This window comes from Eublepharis macularius, chromosome 14 (genome assembly GCF_028583425.1).
Source record: "Eublepharis macularius isolate TG4126 chromosome 14, MPM_Emac_v1.0, whole genome shotgun sequence".
In the NCBI taxonomy this organism is placed as follows: domain Eukaryota; kingdom Metazoa; phylum Chordata; class Lepidosauria; order Squamata; family Eublepharidae; genus Eublepharis; species Eublepharis macularius.
This window is the reverse complement of record NC_072803.1, coordinates 29515482-29536017: the sequence shown is the minus strand read 5'-3', so window position 1 is coordinate 29536017 and position 20536 is coordinate 29515482. Positions and strand designations below refer to the sequence as shown.

General features: G+C 39.6%; 1 protein-coding gene across 1 annotated transcript; it reads left to right on the top strand.

The window, feature by feature from the left end:
- The first annotated feature begins 187 nt into the window (after positions 1–187).
- On the top strand, positions 188–17355 carry CDCA2 (cell division cycle associated 2). Its single transcript, XM_054998066.1, is given in 15 exon segments — positions 188–438; positions 3749–4228; positions 6077–6210; positions 6513–6624; positions 7725–7861; positions 8984–9074; positions 9909–10138; positions 11530–11608; positions 11755–11957; positions 13166–13235; positions 13875–13948; positions 14218–14361; positions 14962–15142; positions 16408–17275; positions 17277–17355. Coding segments are annotated over 14 exon segments (2763 nt in total). The 5' UTR covers positions 188–438; positions 3749–3867.
- Positions 17356–20536: the final 3181 nt, after the last annotated feature.

The following is a 20536-nucleotide window of genomic DNA, read 5'->3' as shown; positions in this document are numbered from 1 at the left end:
TACGGTGGCTCTGGTATCTCTTCTTCTCCTGATTGGATGAGAGAGTGTCACGCGGATTTTTCAATCCTTTTTAATTAACACTCAAATGTTATCCGTCCGCTGTGCCGGAACTCGTTATAGAAAATAGGTGCCGTAAATCAGGTACCGGTTTAACGTGAGACGGAAGCGCAAGCAGCCCTGTCTGGGTTTTTACTTGGTGGCGCAGCGGCCCTGGAAGTCGGGGCTGAAGAGAGAAGAAGCTATATCCGGAGGGAAAGACGGACAGACGAATGGAAAAAGTGGCGGCGGAGGGATATTCGGTTATTTTGAGTCGGTTTGAATGGAGAGCGGGAGAAAGAAGCCGGTAAATGAAGGCAGGCGGCCGTTGAGGGTAGAACGTGTAGCGCGAAGCAGGGCTGCTCTGTGTTAGGAGTCACGCTAGGGAGACAAGCGGATGAGGTGAGAGTGCGTTTTCCTGTTCTCTGTCTCCTACTGGCAAGCCGCCCGTATTCTATATCTAATTCGGAATATGGCCCAGCGGCAGATAAATCTGCGGGGTAACTTCGGTTGCCAACCTCCCGGTGGGACCTGAAGTTCTGGAAATATAATTGATCTTTAGATTACAGGGATCTGTTCCCCTGGAGAAAATGGCTGCATCGGAGGCGGACTGTACGGTATTATACCCCAATGAGACTTCTTCCTTCCTAAACCCCGCTTTCTCCAGGCTCTACCCCCTAAATCTCCAGGAGTTTCTCAGCCATCACTTGGCATTCCTACTCCAAAACAGAGAAACGTTGAGTGCGCAAGTGTAGGCGACATAGATGCACTGACCTTGGACCAGTACCCTGGGACACTGATGGAGTTCTTCACCTGGCTGGACATGTGTGAGAGGCAATGGGGGAGGAGGGAGAGCAGAACCCCCCCACCCACACACACAAACCAGGCAAGCACAAGAAGTAACCAGAGGGGAGCAGGAGTTGCCCATCATGCGGTCCAGGCAGGCAGGGGACTGGGAATGAAATCCTCCTTCTCTGCATCTTATGGGCCTCCAGCTTCTTATATCTACTTCTGAATGTTGTCCTTGATGTGGATTGTTTATATAGAAGTATGTAAGATGGCACTTTTTGCCTTGGCTGCCAGGAAAATTAGTTAAGTGTGGTTTCCAAGGAAGCATTTAATAGAATGGAATGGTAAATTTTTGATTTGATGGTGAATTGAGAAATTTTAAAGAAGTCTGTAATCCCAGAATTTTAAATTTCTGCTTCTAAGTATGTTTTAACTTGTAAAGGCCAATGGCCATACACAATAAAGTTCCTACCTACCTACCTATAGAAGTACGTCCCACTGAGTTTGGTTGGCCTTACTCCCAAATAGTGAGAGCCTCTGGAATCAAATGACTGAGAGACTCAGATGGAATTTGTGATTGCACTCATCCGTTGGCTGTGTAGGACTGACAGTTCTAGGACTGACATTAGACAGCATAGAACTACCCAGCAGGCTCATACTTAAAACACAGTTAGTGTATAGGAGCACATACTTAAAGCAACAGATAGGACATAAGACAACATGGTGGTGAAGTCTATAGTTCCTAACTTATTAGTGAAGCATCTGAGAGACCCCCCCTCCCTACAATATTGCTCTTCTAACTGAGTAAAAAGCCTTTTTAAATAATGTGGTTTTGTATCATTTGCAGAAAGTCAGGAAAAGGGGGCTCTCCTGGCCTCCTCAGGCAGGCCATTCCACATATGGTGGGGCCTCCACAGAGAATGCATGTGTATGGGCAGCTTTCATTCATGTGCAGGGTGGCACCTGCAGGAGACCCTGTTCAGATGAGTGAAGCTGCCGTGGAGGAACATAAGGAGAGAGGTGGTCTCATAGATATGATGGACCAAGGCCATGAAGAGCTTTGTATGTGATAGCCAAAACCTTGAACTGAGCATGGTTAACTGATAAGGATGGGAGTGATATTCATGCTCCTACTTGCTCCTGATAACAGCTGAGCTACGTTTTGCACCAATTGGAGTTTCCTAGTTAACTTAGATGGGAGACCAATGTATAGTGCACTACAGTAGTCAAGTCTTGATGTTACCATAGCATAGAGCCAGGTCAAGGTAGGAAGCCATCTTCTTGGCTAGAGTAAGGTTGTAGAAAGAATTTTTTGTGGCCACCTTAACTTGTTTTTCTAGTAGTAGCGCTGGATCCAGTATAACCCCTAGGCTCTTAACTGAGTCTGCAAGAGTCAGACAAACTCCATTGAAAGTGAGGGGGTACAATGCCCTTCAAGATCCCCGCCTTCCCAACAAGCATTACTTCAGTCTTATCTGGGTTTGATTTCAATTTGTTCATTTTCAGCCATTTCACCACAGCTGTCAGCGATCCAGGATTTCTACTGCATCCTGTGGCGACCTGAATAGTGATATACAGAGTTGGATGTCGTCTGTATATTGATTACATCCCACTTCATAACTGCAAATGAGTTCTAAAGGCTTTATGTAGAGGTTAAATAATATGGAAGCAATGCTAGGGCCTGTGAAGAGTTTTGGACTGCATTTTTCCTTTTTATGTATTTAATGATGACATTCTTTACATACAGGCCTCAGGCTTTGCAGCTTGTTGTTATTTAGAAGCAAGCCCAACTTAGTTCTGTGGACCGCCCACCCACCCCCTGCTTCCAAAACATACAAGCATAGGAATTGGTTTGCATTTGTTACAAAGTAGTTTGAAACTAAACCCTTAACATACAATAAATGTTTTTAAAAAACCTTCTGAGTAGACATGTAACATTTAGTAGGCTATAAGCTACTGTAACTGGCTCCAGTTCTTATGAAGAGTGAATTTCTCACCCATAGTTAGCTAGAGAAAAAGGAACCTTTCTGTTATCCGTTGGATCACTGGAAGGGGCTTGAAGTGTGAGAATTGGGGTCTGTTTCTTCTCCCTTCATTTATTTGCCTTATAGTTGATATGTTAAATTATACTTTGTACTGCTAAACTGAACTCTAGTTTACATAATTTATTTTCTATAATCCATGAAGATTAACAGCATACTGGTTTGTTATCATCAAGAGTTCTCAACATGTGTGTGTCAGTATTCTTCTCCCTTTGCATATAACTGAGCAAAATGTTGGATATTAGTCTGTCTTTAAAAGAAGTCTATTGATTATTTTTCCCAGTGTTGGTGCTTATTTTTAGTGGATACTCTTATTAAGTCCATTACCAGTTGTATCAAAAGTCAAAATTTCCCCCATGGAACTTATGTATCTAGTTTTTAGCCCCTTCATGTTGGAACTATACAATGACCATTCTGCTACTTGGGCCATCTCTTAAAAGCAGGCTACAAAGTACTATCTTCAGAGACTTCACAGTGTGTGAACAAACACTGCTAGAAGGCCCATTTAGTAGAAATGAAATACAATGCCTATGTAAAGCGAAGGGAAATGAACAGAAAAAACATTCATTGAAAGACCAGCTTGGTAAATGTTAAGTAACCTGTTTTAATTTGCTACCTACTTTATTAATGTCAAACTGTCATCTTTCAGTATCTTTGTAGAGGTTCATCTTTACATGCCTTGAAAATAAGCCCACAAAAATTTTATTCTCACACCTAGCTCCGTGTTGTCATTTATGGCCTAAAAAGAAAAATACCCTACTTTTGTAAACATTTCCTTGCAATTTTTTAATAATGGCTATTAATAAGCTCCTATCTTCCAATTTTAAAGAATAACAGGTTGTATTCCCCTTGGCTAATATTTTTTTACCTTATCTCAAAAGTAGGGCAGTTGCAGCTTTTTACCCTTTTGGTGTGGAAATTCAGGACTGGTGACTGAGCTGATATTCTTAAAGAAATGATTAGTCTCACTGCTTAATCAAAAATCACAAAGACTTACCCAATGGAAAACTTGTGTAATAAGAAGGTGCTTTCGGAATGCAACCAATATTCGTGGCATGGAGTCTGCTTCAGCAGTGCAAACAAAGAAAACTGTCACTCTTCAATCTGCTCATCAAATGTCCCAAAAGAAAATATCCCAACAAATGCTTTCACATTCTCTCTGACACTGAACGACTCGGGAAGCCCTTCTGTAGATAAGCCAACTTCTTTGGAAAATGTAAACTGTATAACTCCTAATAAGGATGAAAGAGAAACAAATGCAAACTGTGAAATGATCAACCAAGCTACATCATCAATAGACTTTTCTGCTCTTACAGCAGCTGATTTTGGAATTTCACCAGCGTCTTTTACTAAATATAAAGGTAAGAGATGGGGAGGTCAGAAATGTTGGTTCACAATAAATATTGGGCATGTTTTCTCTAATGGGGCCTAAGTGGTAATTTGGAATGTGGATCTACAGATTTGTTTGCCATAGTGAATACCTCTTTAGTTCAGCTCAGTTTTCTGGAAGCCTGCACCTTTTTTTCTCTGTACCCAAGTTCTAACAACTTGAGAGATAACTTCATGGATCTGCTAGGTTTGCGATATATTTATGAAAGCTTATGCCATAATATGATGCTTGTAAATAGCTACTTGATTGGTTGCCTGTGGTGGTGACTACAGTTTACTTTTAAGCAGTGAAAGCCAGAAAACTTGGTAAAGGTAAGGTCTATTTTTATAGTTGCCAGGTACTAAACGGAAAACAACCAACAACAGGTCCGGGAATATACAATGAATAATCAATTCATTTTTCTTTATGGACACTATAATGGTGCAAAGGTGCAAAGTGCAAAGATAATGTACAATAAATATAATAAATACAATAAGATCTCTTGTTTCTTCTGTCCAAGTGGTCACAGAATAATAACAATGTCCAAAGGGAATAACATGAAAACCCACAATGGGGACTAAGCAGAGAGTCACAATACTAGATGGGTGGTGACTCCAGTCCAAGTTGAAGAAAAATCCAAATGTGCCGACGGGATTATGCGTGCATCTTATACAATTCCTGTTTTGTATAGGTCATACTACTTCTTGGGCACAATTAATTCTGGACTGTAACAAAAATATAAATGGTCACCATTTTACTAATTACACCGATGTGACTACTCATAATATTCTGCCCAACTTCAGTACATCACAGACATGAGTACACAACCATAATGCCACGGACAAGCAGAATATTGGGCAGAATATTATGAGTAGTCACATCAGTGTAATTAGTAAAATGGTGACCATTTATATTTTTGTTACAGTCCAGAATTAATTGTGCCCAAGAAGTAGTATGATCTATACGAAATGGGAATTGTATAAGATGCACGCATAATCCCGTCGGCACATTTGGATTTTTCTTCAACTTGGACTGGAGTCACCGCCCATCTAGTATTGTGACTCTCTGCTTAGTCCCCATTGTGGGTTTTCATGTTATTCCCTTTGGACATTGTTATTATTCTGTGACCACTTGGACAGAAGAAACAAGAGATCTTACTGTATTTATTATATTTATTGTACATTATCTTTGCACTTTGCACCTTTGCACCATTATAGTGTCCATAAGGAAAAATGAATTGATTATTCATTGTATATTCCCGGACCTGTTGTTGGTTGTTTGCAGTTTCTACTATCCGGGCATTTCCCTTGTTTTGCTTAGGTACTAACAGTAGGCAGATGTGAGCCATTGGTCTATTTAAATTTTTTGTGCGTGTGGAATTAGTTTTCCTAATATTGGCAAAATTGTACAATATGTAAGCCTTTATACTGCTATGGGACTCTCTTTTTTTTAATAAACTAATTCTCTTTTTTTCTTATTTTTTCCTACCTTTTCCCACAATGCTTTAAAAGAGCTACTATTTAACTGCTGTATTATTCTGAATTGGTATAGGAGAGGAGTGGGGCTTTATGTAGTCTATACATAAGAACATGTAGACAATAAATCACTGTGCACGGGTTGCAAGCTCTTTAAATTTCCTTTTGATGTCATACAAACTGGGGTTTGCATTTTAACATATTGGTTGGATGGCATGTTTTCTTTCTCATAGTGAAGGCAAACTGTCAAATGTTAACCGCTGTTGAAATTTAGAAAAAGTGACTTATTGTTACTTTGTTTCGTGGAGATTTAAAGTCCTATTTGACTTCATTGAATGTTCAGAATAGATCGTCTTTTCTTTCAGGGATGTCCACAAGCAGATTAAAAAAATTAAGACGGCAATCTACAATTGGATTGCGGGGTTCTCCAGAAAATAATGCTCTTATCAGATATATTGCTCACCGAAAGAGAATGACGACTGAAGATCCTCCCTTGCAGGTAAGCATATGATATCTGTAGAATGCAAATGCAGTGGCTTGGTTGATGATGTTTGAAAATGGATGTTACTGAATTAAGTTTAGCTTGAATACTAAATTGATGTGAAGCATGTAATGGTTTTGAGGTAATTGTGAAAATGATAAATTTCCATGTTTGCTCCCCAAGCTCCTTGGAGCATGTGAGAATTAATGACATATAAGACTACCAAAGCCAGTCCATTCTGCAAGGCAGTCTTTTGCTTTTTTTAGGCTTGTAATGTTTCATACAGGGTCCGAAATCCCTTTCCTCTGTTTTTTGATCAGGCCAGCCCTTTTCAGCGAAATGCTTTATTGAAAGATAAAATAGCTGCCTTCCAATCATCCTTTAAGCCACTTGAAGAGGCAAAGGAAGAAATGACCCATATACCGTACAACTGTAAGTAAACAGATTCAAACCTAAAATACAAGCTGCTTCAGGATTCAGGTGTTTAAAAGCTTTGGTATGCTCCCTAAAGATTCAGAGCATACCGAAATGCAAAGCTACCCTTCTCATGCCGCTCGCCAGCAGCAGGAGAAGGGGCGTTTTCTAACATCCTGCGCTGGCTTCACCTGATGCACATCGAATTCAGCTTCAAGCGCCCCTTCTCCTGTCACTCGCCAGTGGCAGGAGAAGGGGCACTTTCAAACGTTCCATGCCGGCTTCACCCGATGCATAGTGGGTGAGGCAGGCATGGGGCGTTTGAAACTGAAAGTGCTCCTTCTGTCGCTTTCAAACTTCCCGCCCCACTGCTTTTTACCTTCAATGGGAGGGAGAAGAGGGAATCCTCCTTCCCCTCCCATTGAAGGTAAAAAGCAGTGGGGCGGGAAGTTCCAAAGCAAGTAGCACTTTTCTTGCTGTATCCTGAAGTGATACCAGTAGCTTTGGAAAGCTTTGATTTCTGAATCGAGCCAGCAATGCTGGGCCCAATTCAGGGATCATGAGTCTTTCCAATTCGGGTTTTTTTCTGAATTGGAATCCTGAATCGCACACCCTTGCTAAAATATATTTGGTGCTTGCCGTTTACAAAACCTGACATCTTTGTAATATACAGAACAATCCTGAGCAGAGTTACACCTTTCTAAGTCTACTAAACTTGTGTATAGAAGGATTTAACTCTGTTGCTGATTGCACTTTTAATCCTGTAACTCTGAATACCTGGTTGCAGTAGTTTCTTATATAGCTTATCTGATACCTTAGTCATGGTTTTTCATGTTGCCTGTCTTAATAATTTAGCGGAGCAAGAGGGGAGCTTGAAACACTAGTACATGTTTGTGGGAAAGCCCTAGCTCAGTGATTGATCACCTGCTTTGCAAGTGGCAAGTTTCCAGTTCAAATCCTAGTAAAGGATTTCAGATAACAAGTCATGGGAAGGAGGTTTCTTTGCTTAAAACTCTGAAGAGCCAAATTTTTAGCAAGATGGACAGATTACCTGGCTTAGTATAAAAAACTTCATATGTTTAGATTAATGTACATGTTTTTAAATATCTAAAATACAGCTAAACAAGCTGGCACAAGATCCCATGAACAGTCTCAACTGGACCAAGTGAAGCCATCAGAATGTAAGACAGTTGCTCTTGAGGATGCCCTAAACTGTAAATCAACTACTGGAGAAAAAACTTCAGCTGATATCCAGGTACATGATATCTTCTCTATAAACAGAGCTTCTCATGTGTTGCATTGCTGCTGCTTTTAAAGTACCGCTACTATGTTAAAATTGATGGCAATAATTTATCTCTCTTCTGTATTCCTCATTCGATGGTATGTCATGCCAAGATAGTTTTTTAATTGTTTGCACTGTTTTCCAGTTCTGTAACCCTAATCCAGATGCCTTGTTTTTTAGAGGTCCTCATTGTCTGATTGAACTTTGTAATCTGCCTTGAGTCTCAGTGAGAAAGGTGGACTGTAAATGAACTAAATGAAAGAAAGTTAGTCTCAATAGAACCTAATATAGAGAGGTGAATCCAGGCAACAGATATCTTATTTCTTCAACCTGAGCAAACACTGTTCTTGCTTGGCTTGCTTGAATTTACAACTTATACCAGTAGAAATGAAGCTTTCTGTCTTTGCACTTTGTTTCAAATGTTAAAAGTAAAATTATTTCTGGTGAAAGTTTGCTGTTGATTAGCACAGAAAAAAAGGTTATTTCCAATTTTTTTTTTGCCAGCTTTTTTCTTCTTCGGAGCATAGTGAGGATTCGTGGCTTTAGAAAACAGGGGTCATGGGGGTTGCTTTCACATGTGTGGAGGATCGAGAGAATTATGCTGTGTTTGCTTTCTGGTGACTGCTGTGACAGAGCAGTTCAGAAACCTGTGTCTTCTCTTGCTCCAGCAGCAAAGCCCCAACTTTCTTCTCTTTTCCTCTTGTGGACGTATGTCAGAGAATCAGCCTCTTTCACTGTGGCAACACCACCTCCACTTTCTCAATATTCTACAGAAAGTGACGAAGGACTTGGTTATTCGCAGGAGCAGCCATAGTAGAGCAGATGGTGCTTTCTTTTGCTCCTTGTTGCTTTCTTCTGAGCATCACCTTGAAAACCAGTCAGACTAGTGGACTGTGACGCAACAGAAGGATCTTCCATGGAAGTATCACCTAACCAGCTTCCTGACCCATTTCTCCCTCCCCCATGTTTTCTCATTTTGTTTCTGTTGTGTGGCTATATTAAAACTTTGAAGATGGTCAATATTTCAATCATGTAAACTAAAGTGATACATCATTTAAAAATACAAGTCTGAATACTCTTAATTGCTGTTCCTAGACAATTTCAGTTTTGCAACCAAATTCTATGGAATCTGGACACGTACCATTGGAAGCTGCTTCAGTTGCAGTCATCTCAGAGACATCAAGTGGTAAGAATTAAACACTACCTTGTTACAGACTTATGTAAACAGCACTCCTCCTGAATGTAATTTGTATAAACAAAACACAATATATATATTGCCGTACTTTGTTCAAACTAGCAAGCAAAGCCTGTTAGAAGTCTCTATATCAATTTTGAATGCTGAATAAGTACTTGTATAAAATTCTATTTTCATGGCTTGGCAGTATAGTTGTCCTATAAAGTTAATTATAGGCACAAAACAATGCTATATTTAGAAAACTACCCTCAAACAGTTTGCAGTTATGGTCTGTTTTAGCACTTCAGAATATAATCCCCCCAAAACTAATAAAGATTGAGTATTTTTTCATGTCTGTTTATAAATACTAACAGCCTCTTGATTGACCCCAGTTGAAACCAGTTACATTTTTCGCCCTTCAATGCTTGTTTTAACATCCTCTGACATAGGGATACTTATGTAATCTTAAACATGCAACAAAAATACTTGCAATATTGTATCAGTAGCCTAATTTTAAATAGGTATAGTGACTTTCCACATTTTCTTTAAATCCAACTCCTAAGCCTCCAATAAAATCTTTTGCTTGTTAAAGTCAGACACACAGTATCTCTCAGAAATGAACTATTGTACTCATGGGACTTTGTCAACGTGGCAGGGGCCCACCAGACTGGAACTGTAGCATGAAAATTTCAATGCTTTGCAGGACAGAAAATGCTGTCCCATTTTTGTGATACCTTCGTCACTGACTTCCTTTGGTACTGCATTTCTAAAAATTTGCCTTTAATAGTACTAATAGTAGAAACAGAATTATACACACAACTTGCTGTCTAACTTTTTGATCTAAAGGTATCCTGTCACAAACAACTAATGAAGAATTAATCAGCAATCTTACATCTCAGCAAAGCTGTAAGAAGGTCAGATTTGCAGAGAAACAGAGCTTGGAAATATTTGATGAAACCAAGCCACCCATTACCCCTCTGCAAAAAGGACGCTTACCTTCCATATACCACGACAACTCCTGTCTTCGTTCTGTTCTGAAGAAAACACCAGTAAGGATGTTAGTTGAGGAGCTGACGGTGAGTGTCTTTAGATTTATAGCATTCTACTTTCTGAAGACCTGCAGTAGGTAGCAAAACGGAAAAAAGAGAGAGAAAAGATTGTACAGATTCAGCATAAGCTTAGAGTCCCCTTGGCTAGCTCAGTCTCCTTAGTGTATACCAGCGACCCTGCAGTAATACTAAAGGATTGCCCAATCTCTTCTAGGCCTCCAGCACAGGAAAAATGCATTCAGTGAATGGAAAATTCTCTACTTGTTACCTTTCTAAATACAGATAGGTATTTTCTACAGATTACCACTACTGAAGGCTGCCCTCTACTTCCTTCTATGGTTAATGCTGAACAGAACTCCCAGTAGGAGCCATGTGGGCAAGTCCTGGGCCCTGCTAGGTCTTCGTGATGCATACAAGGTCAGTCACTTCATCCAGAGTCAGATCATGGATGATAGACGCTGTTCATCATTGACCTTGCACTTGTTATCAGGAAAAGAAGAGAAATGTGATTGCTTTCCATCCCAAACCCACAGTCCAAAGGGGAGGAGGGAGAGAGATCGAACAGTGAGAGAGGCCCTCTTAATCTGCCCCCATGTCCATTGTCCATTAAAAGCTCCATTGCTGGTATTTTTAAAGCTATCAAACAGTTGGTCACATAATGTCTCAAGGTACATTAGCCATATACTCTTTGATCATACAAATTATAAGTATGAAATGTTACAGCAGTTTTATTTCCTGGATAAACTTGGTACATTTGAAATTATTGCTGTGCAACTGTGTACTTTAAAAGCATTTTGTTGTGGTAGTCATTCCATGCCTCACAGTTGTCTGTGGTAAGTGCTCCTGCGAAATAATAGTGTAATCTGAAGTACGGGTGGAAGACAGCTACATTCCTTTATCCTCATCCCTAGTGGCCTAGCTTTGTGTGTGCTTAAAAGGAGTTCTAGGGACTGGTTCTGTGTTGGATATTTTCAAAGCTAGGATTTTTCATATTTAGATGTTTACATTGTTACATTTTTAATTGCCAGACATAGCTTTCACAATGAAATAATTGGGTATAACACTGTGGCCTGTTATACATGAGTTTTTTTTCCTAATCCTAATGCATGAGCTAATCAATATACTCCCCCCCACCCCCGATGTATTCCAGTCAGTTATCATTTTATATATTCAGTTTATTTTATTTTCTCTGGATTTCTATTCCGCCCTCCCCATGAAGAGCTCAGGGTGGATTACAGCATTTTAAAATACATTTAAAATTAATTTATACAATTAAAACCATAAATAGATTTTTTTTTAGACTTCACACGTAAAAATATACATTCAGTTATGTGTTAACTCTTGAGTAGATGCAGTGTAATGAGCCAATTCATAAAGCTGCCTTAAAATGAATAGTATTACTACTTAATTTTTTATAGGAGCATCTTGATTATACCAGTATGCGGAAAGGAAGTGAAGAGCTGTCAGTCTTCCAAAGCTGTGGACCACTGCAAACAGGTTCAAAATGCCCCTCCCATCCTCCAAACAGAACTGTTTTTGAATACTGTCCTAGTGATGCTTCACTGACTGATAGGGAAATGAGTGCATAAAATGGTTAAAGGCTTTGTCAGCAGAACTTTTAACATGCAAATAATGTCTTACAGAAAGAAGTACCCGACCAGTAGACAAAACAGAGGTACACAGCAAGGAGCTAGTAGTGGAAGTATTTGATGCACTTCAGCCTGTAGATACTCCAATCTGTAGTGGAGAAGCCTCGTTCAGTCCATCTGAATCAAGGAATGACAGTTCTTCCAGCATAACTCCCATGAAAAAACCTTTGTCCCAACCGAATTTTGATGGTGATGATGTAAGTGATATAGCTCTTTTAAAAGTCTTGCATGCACGCACGAGCGCAAGAGTGCACACACATACACACAGCTAGCTAAGAAACCCTCATCTGGCAGTATCTGTTTTATTTTGCAAGCATCTGATGCAGTTATGCAAAAGGTAAGAATGCTTCTTCTCCTCTACATGAGCCCTTCTCTCATGAGCCCAGCCATTTTTATTCTGTACTGTTATTTGTAACAGTGGCAGATGGTGAGGACAGTAAGAGATCCTTGCAATAAGGAGATCCTAGACAGATCTTAAAAAGAATAGAAATGATTTTTGAAAAATAGTATCAACTTCTCGCTGAATTATAAAAATACATTAAAGTTGGGAAGATGTGATGACTTCAAAAGAAGTTACAGTTAGGTACATAAAGTTTTGTAGCCATGCTGCCCAATCACGTTTAGTCAGAAGCAAGTCCCTCTGTGTTTTCAGTATGTTATTCCACTATTTTCAAGGTAAATTACTTTACATAAAACCATTGTTAGCATTACATTATGAACTTGAAAACTCAAGCCAAATCTGCACTACAATATGAGAGGATATGATAAAACCCCACAAAAGTAGTTGACCCTGACATATAATGGGGAAGAATGCGGGTAAAAAGTTTTTTTTTAAAATAAAGAAGTAATAGTGGGGGAGGAGAATAAAACACATACAGAAGTCAAAATGGTGGGAAAAGGAAAATAAAAAATGGAGAAGGCTGGGTGGAGGAAATCACTCAATCACAGACACACAAACAAATAGGGAGAAGAGGGGAAATTTTTAAAAATGCACAAGGGAAGGAAGAGAATAAAACTGAAACGGTCAAGTACATTAAAGCTGTATACAGCTGTTTTGGCCCATGTAACATCCAGAACAAAACCCTTGTAATAAGTTTTGTTAGGGTCAACCAAAATGACCCAAAACATTGTCCAAGCTTTTTAAGCTCAGCAGAACTCCATCAGACCAGATTTTATGAAATAAAGAGCATTTTTTGAAAGGGAGAAAAAAGCAGATTTTTTTTTTCAGGTGAAGATCTTAAGATGAGCATCTGGTGTTGATTCTGGCAGGCTTGTGGTTTCATTGATAATGGTGTTAGACTGTGACTTTTAAGTTATAATGCATTAATCCCTCTCTCAATACTGTGGTCTACATGAATTTGTCTTTTGCTGAAACTGAGTTTGGATTTTTGCTTCTATAATATAGGATCTCCTTCAAGAGTTATCAGAGGTAGTTTCTACAGCTCAAACTGTTGTGAACTCCAATTATCTGGAAGGTAAAAAGTGTGTGCATGTGTATTTTATGATAATCACAATGAAGAAACCAAAGTGGTATATTTATATGTAGCTGTTGAGATGTAATAGCTGCTTCAGTATAGCTCAGACTCATGATAGGTTGGTCATATCGATAAATGAGAGCTACATGGATGGGCCAGCTGACACTAGTTAATTATCATGCCTGTGTTGCTGGCATTGGGTGCGGTATGGTATCTATTTACAGACATTTCTAGTATGATAACTTTCTTACCACAACAGTAACTTATTCATTGGCTATCAATGTCATTTTCTGCCCAAAATCAATTGTAACAGTTATTATTTATGATTTATGTATTACTAGGTGTAGTCTTAAATTTGTGAAGCTCAATAATACGCAGGAGTTACCATACAGTAGTTTTTCTGACTTACTAACATAAATTGATGATCACATATTTCACTTAGACTGTAAAGCTCAAATTGTAATAAAGCTCAAATTGTATTTGTAATAAAGTGTGGGAATGTTTCTACGAGAATTTTTGAGCCTTTTTGTTTAAAGGATTTGTAAAGGGCTCATCACACATTACAAAGTAAACTAACGATGCAAATATGGTTGGAATGCAGTATCAAAATATAAATGTAATCTGAGTTTTTCCTTTCAGTTATAGAAATAAAAAAAAGTTCTCCTGATCTTCAGGCTACTTGTATTAGAGCCACACGATCCTCTGCTAAAAAGGTAGGTAAAACTCAATTGTCTTTCAGCATTTTAGTTATGCTCACAACTTTTACAGTTGGTATGGGATAGGAAATCTCTTGCTTAATTAAAAAACAACTGGTACAAAGATGAGTGAAATAGGAATTTTAATCTCTGCTCTCAGTTGCAGCAGTGCATAATGCAATTAATGAAAACATTTTCTCCTGCGTATATTATATATGATTAAGACTATTATAATGTAATAGTTGTGGTCTTACTGCTTGACTTCTTTAATGGATATTTCCTAATAGCAGATCAACAAAGTAGAAGAAACAAGTGATGGCCTTACAAGTGAAACTCGACCCAAGAGGACTTGTACTACCATTAAGGTCCCAAATCCTAAAAAATTCCAAAAAAACCCCACGGTAACAAAGTCTACTCCTAAAAAAACACCTGTAAGTCTACTCTACCTGTGATTTTTCATGCAACTTAATTTGCTTGGAGTAAATACTGGAATTGCAATATATATTCAAATTTCTATCTTAGAGAAACTGCTGTGCAGTTATTCTTAATTTTGCCATTTGTTAAGATTTCACAAGTTTAATTTTCTATTGACAGAACATTGACAAAATGTTAGGCTAACAACTAGATCGGTAATTTCTTGATTCTGTTTTGTAACTATATTTTCTTAAGCACATTTTCTTGTTTTGTGTGTTTGCTGTTCTCCAAATATCTTACTATATTTTGAACATCTTTTTCTAAGAATATAAGAAGTGCCCTGCTGGATCAACCTAGTGGTCCACCAAGTCAAGCATCCATTTCATGTAGCCTTCCAGAGCCACTGGTTGGCAGCTAACAAATAAGACTTAGAAGCCAACTTGCTTTTTAGCACTGGTATGTTTACTGCTCTGGATGTGGAGAATCCCTTTCGTCACCATAGCTAACCAATGGACGTATCCTCCATGAATCTGTCTAATGTTAGTGGCCATCACTGTCTCCACTGGCAGTGAAATACAACCTATGAAATATATCCTATGTCTTCTGAATATCTGCAGGCTTCTAGGAGCAAAGCTTATGGAAAGAGGAAAAGGAAAAAAAAGACGCAGAAAGCATTTCATGGGCATTATGAAACTGTGTCTAAGAAACCTCTCTTGAGTCCAATTCCTGAGACGACAGAAGATGTTTCCCTTATATCATCTTATCAAAGCACTCCAGAGTCATCAGTTTCCATCTTAGGTATGTATACCCATTGGTTGATTTTCTGGTTATCAATGATAAATTGTAAATATAGTTAAATTAGTGTCCCATGCAAGTCTAAACAGTATTGTCTTTTTCAACCTTGAAGGCCTATGATGCTCAGGCAATACTTGGTGCAGTTTAATCCTAACAGGAATTACTCATGGGCTTTGGAATTTGAATACTGAGGTCTCTATTCAGCCTAGTCCATGGCTGTCATAATCCTCTATAATAGCAAAGTAGCTAAGCCAGAAAATGTAAGAGCAGGAGAAGATAGAGGTCAAGGAAGAGATTTTATGGAAGAACAAAGATACAACCCTTTATATTGACTTATTCCTTGTTAACCTGGTTATACTAACCATTATGGATCAAAACATTTTAAATTTCACCTTCAGTGAGGTACTTCAGAAGTGCTGTGAGTGTATTTCTCCCACATGTTGATACAAAGCTGGTAGAATGACAAACTGCAATCCAATATATTGAGGAGAGGCACTTGATTATCTCTGCTGGCAAATGTGAGAAATCCTCTGTAATGTAGGCATACTGAATATTTATTGGCAGAAATAGGTATTTAATGAGGCAGGCTATGAATAAAAATCTGCCCAGATAACTTAACCTTGGATTGTTAAATTCTATTGTGTACTGTTAGTCTAACAGCTTCCACCAGGCTAAGTAACCAAAGAGTTTCAAATGGACTACTACCATCAGCACAGTGACTGAAATATGTTTGAGGTCTGTAAGGAGGGAACTCTGCTTTGATGGCAGGCCCTTTTGTTTTGTCCTTGATGTCATTGTGCAAGGAAAGGTTTGGGCTCAAAGCTCTCAAGGCCACAAGGGACGCTGTGCAGGCAAAACATTTCACTTTAATTGGCTGTTGTAATTCAAAAAGTAGTGTGTAGGCTTTTGATTTGAAACAGTTACATTGTTAGAATACCAGAGTTTGGTTACAGAAGACAAGTCTGCTGCTTAGTAAACCATGGTTTGTTTTAATCATTGCTTAGAACTCAGACCACAGTTTCTTTGGAAGATCAATCAAGCAAACCATGATTTTTGAGCTGTCTGTTCTGCATTTCCATTGTTTACATGCATTAGGCCCCAGAAGTGGTATAGTGGTTGTTATGGTGTTTCTTAATTCATACATTACACTAAATGATAATTAAACTTTTCTGGTGTGAAGCTTATTGTGTATGAATTCAATCTGTCTTTACTTGGTACTCAATGGTTAAAACACAATCAGGTTTCTTCTCTAATTGCAACTTTCCTAGATTGTTCTTGCTCCAGTATCATACATGAAACGCATGAAAAGACAAATAACGTAATGCATAGTACAGAAGAAGATGGCAATTACCTGCATTCCAGCTTGAGTGCTGTGTTGGAAGATGCTTTACCTGAGGGCGTATCATGCTCATCCTTACAACTGCAAGATGCTATTCTGAATGACACACAAACTGCGCTTCCTTTGGAACCACCTGGTAGTGATTCTTCCAGAAACATAAATAATACCTCAAATGGACAGGTACCGAAAAGCGATTATTCAAGTGAGAATGAGATGGACCTGGGCTTACTAAACCAGCAAGGAACTGGTGAAAAAAACAGTAAAGAAGCTTCACTCCTTGTTGTGGATTCTGCAATAAAGCAGCTGAGCGGAGGTGACATCAATATGAACTTCAAAAGAAATCCAAGGAGGAGCAGAAGAATCACCTCCTACCTCCCCAGTGTTGAGGATTTTCAGTCTGAAACACTTAGGAACAATTCCTGTCTTTCTGGAGGTAATACAGAAGAACTACCCTGTATGCCTCAGGCTGTAAATGATTCTGGATTCTTAAATGATGTACTGAACTCTATAGAGGAATCTTTCAAAAGTGTAACCAGTAGTACTCAAAAAAGGGTGAGACGCAGCATGAGGCAGCTGAAGAATGCAGAAAGCGAGGGTCTCGCATGGATTTCAGTTTCTAATAATGATTCTGCCCACAAAGCCAGGAGAAAGACATATACCTTCTGTCCTCAAGAATCAGAGATGCTATATCAAAAGCAAGAAAACTGGGCCCAGATTCTTTCTCCAAAAATGGAGGAACAGAAAAGCGCTCATGTTACAGTGGAGCCTCACAGGCAGCGGAAGAGAAGGAAGAGCATTTGTCACCAATGTCAGGGAGAAAATTAAAATAGCGTCTCGTACATACAGAAGAGTGAGCCTTGGGTATAAAACTGACTAGTGTTATTGAAAGGATTCTGGAGTGAAACAAAATCTTGGAGACTCCTACAGTTGAACTTTGATCTCTTTAAAGAATACTAAAATTTTGCGTAAGCTATATTTTTTAAAAATGTGACCCTTACTAATTTGTGGGGAAAGTATTTGGTTTTTACTCATGTATGTATGTTTTTTAAAGAGAAGTTGGGTGGGAGTGTGAAAATATAAGTAATTCAAATAAAGAAGGCTCTGTTGAGAAATCACTAGAATTGAAAGATATGTTTTATTTCTGTGTTTAGCTGGCAAACCTGACTTGCTGTAACTGAAAACTCCTAATTTCAGCCTGCATATGGAGAAGGCCAGAAAAATGACTGGTTCTTGTCTACTAATGGGAAAATGATGATGGGAAATTCAAAAACTTAATTCTCAGAATACCAGTTTCAAGTTGGATGTCCTTTCCAATACCATCTATATGTCATAGTCAATCTGGATTAATGACATATAGATGGTATTGCAAAGGACATCCAACTTGTAACTCTGGTATTCTGAGAATTACAATCTAATCAATGAAAAAGGGAGCATTCTAATTTTTGAGCTTTCTTTTCAGAACAACCCTTTTACATGGCAGTAGTACTGAAAAGTTTAAATTAAAGTATTGATTCTTCCTTGCAGATTAGTTTTAGAAATAGCTTTTGAAAAGGTAAAAAAATATTCATTCTCTTCTCACCCCACCCCCAGGAGAACTGACTTTTTTCACAGCTGTACCATTAACATCTGAAATTCCAGTGGCAGAGAGCGTTAATGGACATTAGCCAAAATTCATTTGTATATTCCAAATATTGGCCAAAAGATTGCTGATTAAATAAAGCTGTGTAACTTCTTTAAAATCTGAAACTGCTTTTTGTTTTTTTTTTAAGAATCTAGCACTTATTTGATATATCTGATGCAGGCTTGTTGCTTAGAGAATTTAAATATATACACTTTAATTATCTGGCATTCTAAGATCATTATATCTTTAAAAGACTGGTCCAACCATAATAAATAATTCATTCATCTTAAAAAGTAAAATAAATGCAAGCTTTGATATTTGACAACTTCTTTTCAGGTAGTGATTAGGGGTGTGCAAGCCAAAAATTTTCGGCTATAGCCGAAAGTAGAAAGCCGAAAGAAGATTCTCTATCGTTAAAGCCGAAAGCCGAAACAAGAATCTCTTTCGGCTTTCGACTTTCGGGATTCTTTCGGCATTATTTCGGCATTCTTTCGGCTTTTTTCTATGGGAAAATGCCTCCGTCTTCCAGGACGCCTGGAGGAGGCATTTTCCCACCAAATAAGCCCAAAATTGGTGGGGACCTTCCTCTAACCCTTCTCTAACAACCACCCAAGTTTCAGACAGATTGGACTTTGGGGGGCCATGTTATGGCCCCCCAAAGCAGGTCCCCCCATCCTCCCATAAGAAAGCGAAGGAGCAGCATATTGTTAGCATGCTGCTGCTGATCTTTCTTCATTATTTCCTATGGGGAAAAAATGAAGAGGCAGGCTTCCTTTGCCAGGGGTGGCATTTTGCATGCAAAATGCCCCCCAGCCCTCAGGGGCCCTTCTCCCACCCCTCCTCCCACCCCCCACCAAGGCTCAGCCTGCTCCCACTTGGGGGGGGCCATTTCATGGCCTCCCCAAGTAGGTGCTCTAATCTCTACCACTGACAGCTGGGGGAGGCTTGTGTTGCCAGGGGTGGCATTTTGCATGCAAAATGCCCCCCAACCCTCTGGGGCCCTTCTCCCACCCCTCCTCCCACCCCCCACCAAGGCTCAGCCTGCTCCCACTTGGGGGGGCATTTCATGGCCTCCCCAAGTAGGTGCTCTGCTCTCATCTCTACCACTGACAGCTGGGGGAGGCTTGTGTTGCCAGGGGTGGCATTTTGCATGCAAAATGCCCCCCAGCCCTCTGGGGCCCTTCTCCCACCCTTCCTCCCACCCCCCACCAAGGCTCAGACTGCTCCCACTTGGGGGGGCCATTTCATGGCATCCCCAAGTAGGTCCTCTCAGCCCCTAAAGTCCACCCCTTACAGCCCCACACAAACCCAATTCCCCCCCAGCTGCCACACACAGACCCAAATCCCCACATTAGCCCCTCACAGACCCAAATCCACCCCCACCTGCCCTACACCCATAACCCCAGGAACAGGCTGGCAAAGGCCAGCCCTCTCCCTTTGTTCCCTATGCTGGGAACTTCTAAACTCTCTTTCCCTAGGCAATTCTGCACAGCCCAGGGGTGCCACAATGGTGGGCACACTTCTGAGTGCCAGCTGGTCCCTGTGAAAGAGCACCTGAACCACAGACACCCTCCCTCAAATTCCCCCACCACCTACAGAGATGGCTGGCCAGCCAGCCCCATTGTTCCCTATGATGGGAACCAACTGCACAACAAAGAATAAAACAAGAACAACACAAAATAAAGTTTTAAAAAAATTATTTTCTCCCTTCCAAAGTACAAGTAGGCAAAGCATTATGACACATTACACCAGCAGTCCCCCACACAGAAAAATTAAAACAAAACTCACTTAACATCAGAGAATCACAAAGCATGATTCCTGTCAAAAACACTTTATTTCTTGAACAGCTTTAGGTTACACAGCAGGGGGGAACACCAAAGGGCATGGCAGCACTATCTTACACAAAAATAACACAACTCACTTAACATCAGAGAATCACAAAACACAATTCCTGTCAAAAACACTTTATTTCTTGGAACAGCTTTAGGTTACACAGCAGGGGGGAACACCAAAGGGCATGGCAGCACTATCTTACACAAAAATAACACAACTCACTTAACATCAGAGAATCACAAAAACACAATTCCTGGCAAAAACACTTTATTTCTTGAACACCTTTAGGTTACACAGTAGGAGGGCACAACAGGGCATGATAGCAATGTACTACAAAAAATAATACAACCCACTTCACCGTTTTTGACAGCAATTGTGTTTGTGTGATTCTCTGATGTGAAGTGAGTTGTGTTATTTTTGCGTAGTACACTGCTTTCCTGCTCTGCGGTGCCTTCCTACTGTGTAACCTAAAGCAGTTACAGAAATAAAGTGCTTTTGACAGCTATTTTTTGGGGTGATTCTTTAATGTGAAGTGAGTTGTGTTATTTTTGTGTAAGATACTGCTTCCATGCCCTTTGGTGTCCCCCCCCCCTGCTGTGTAGCC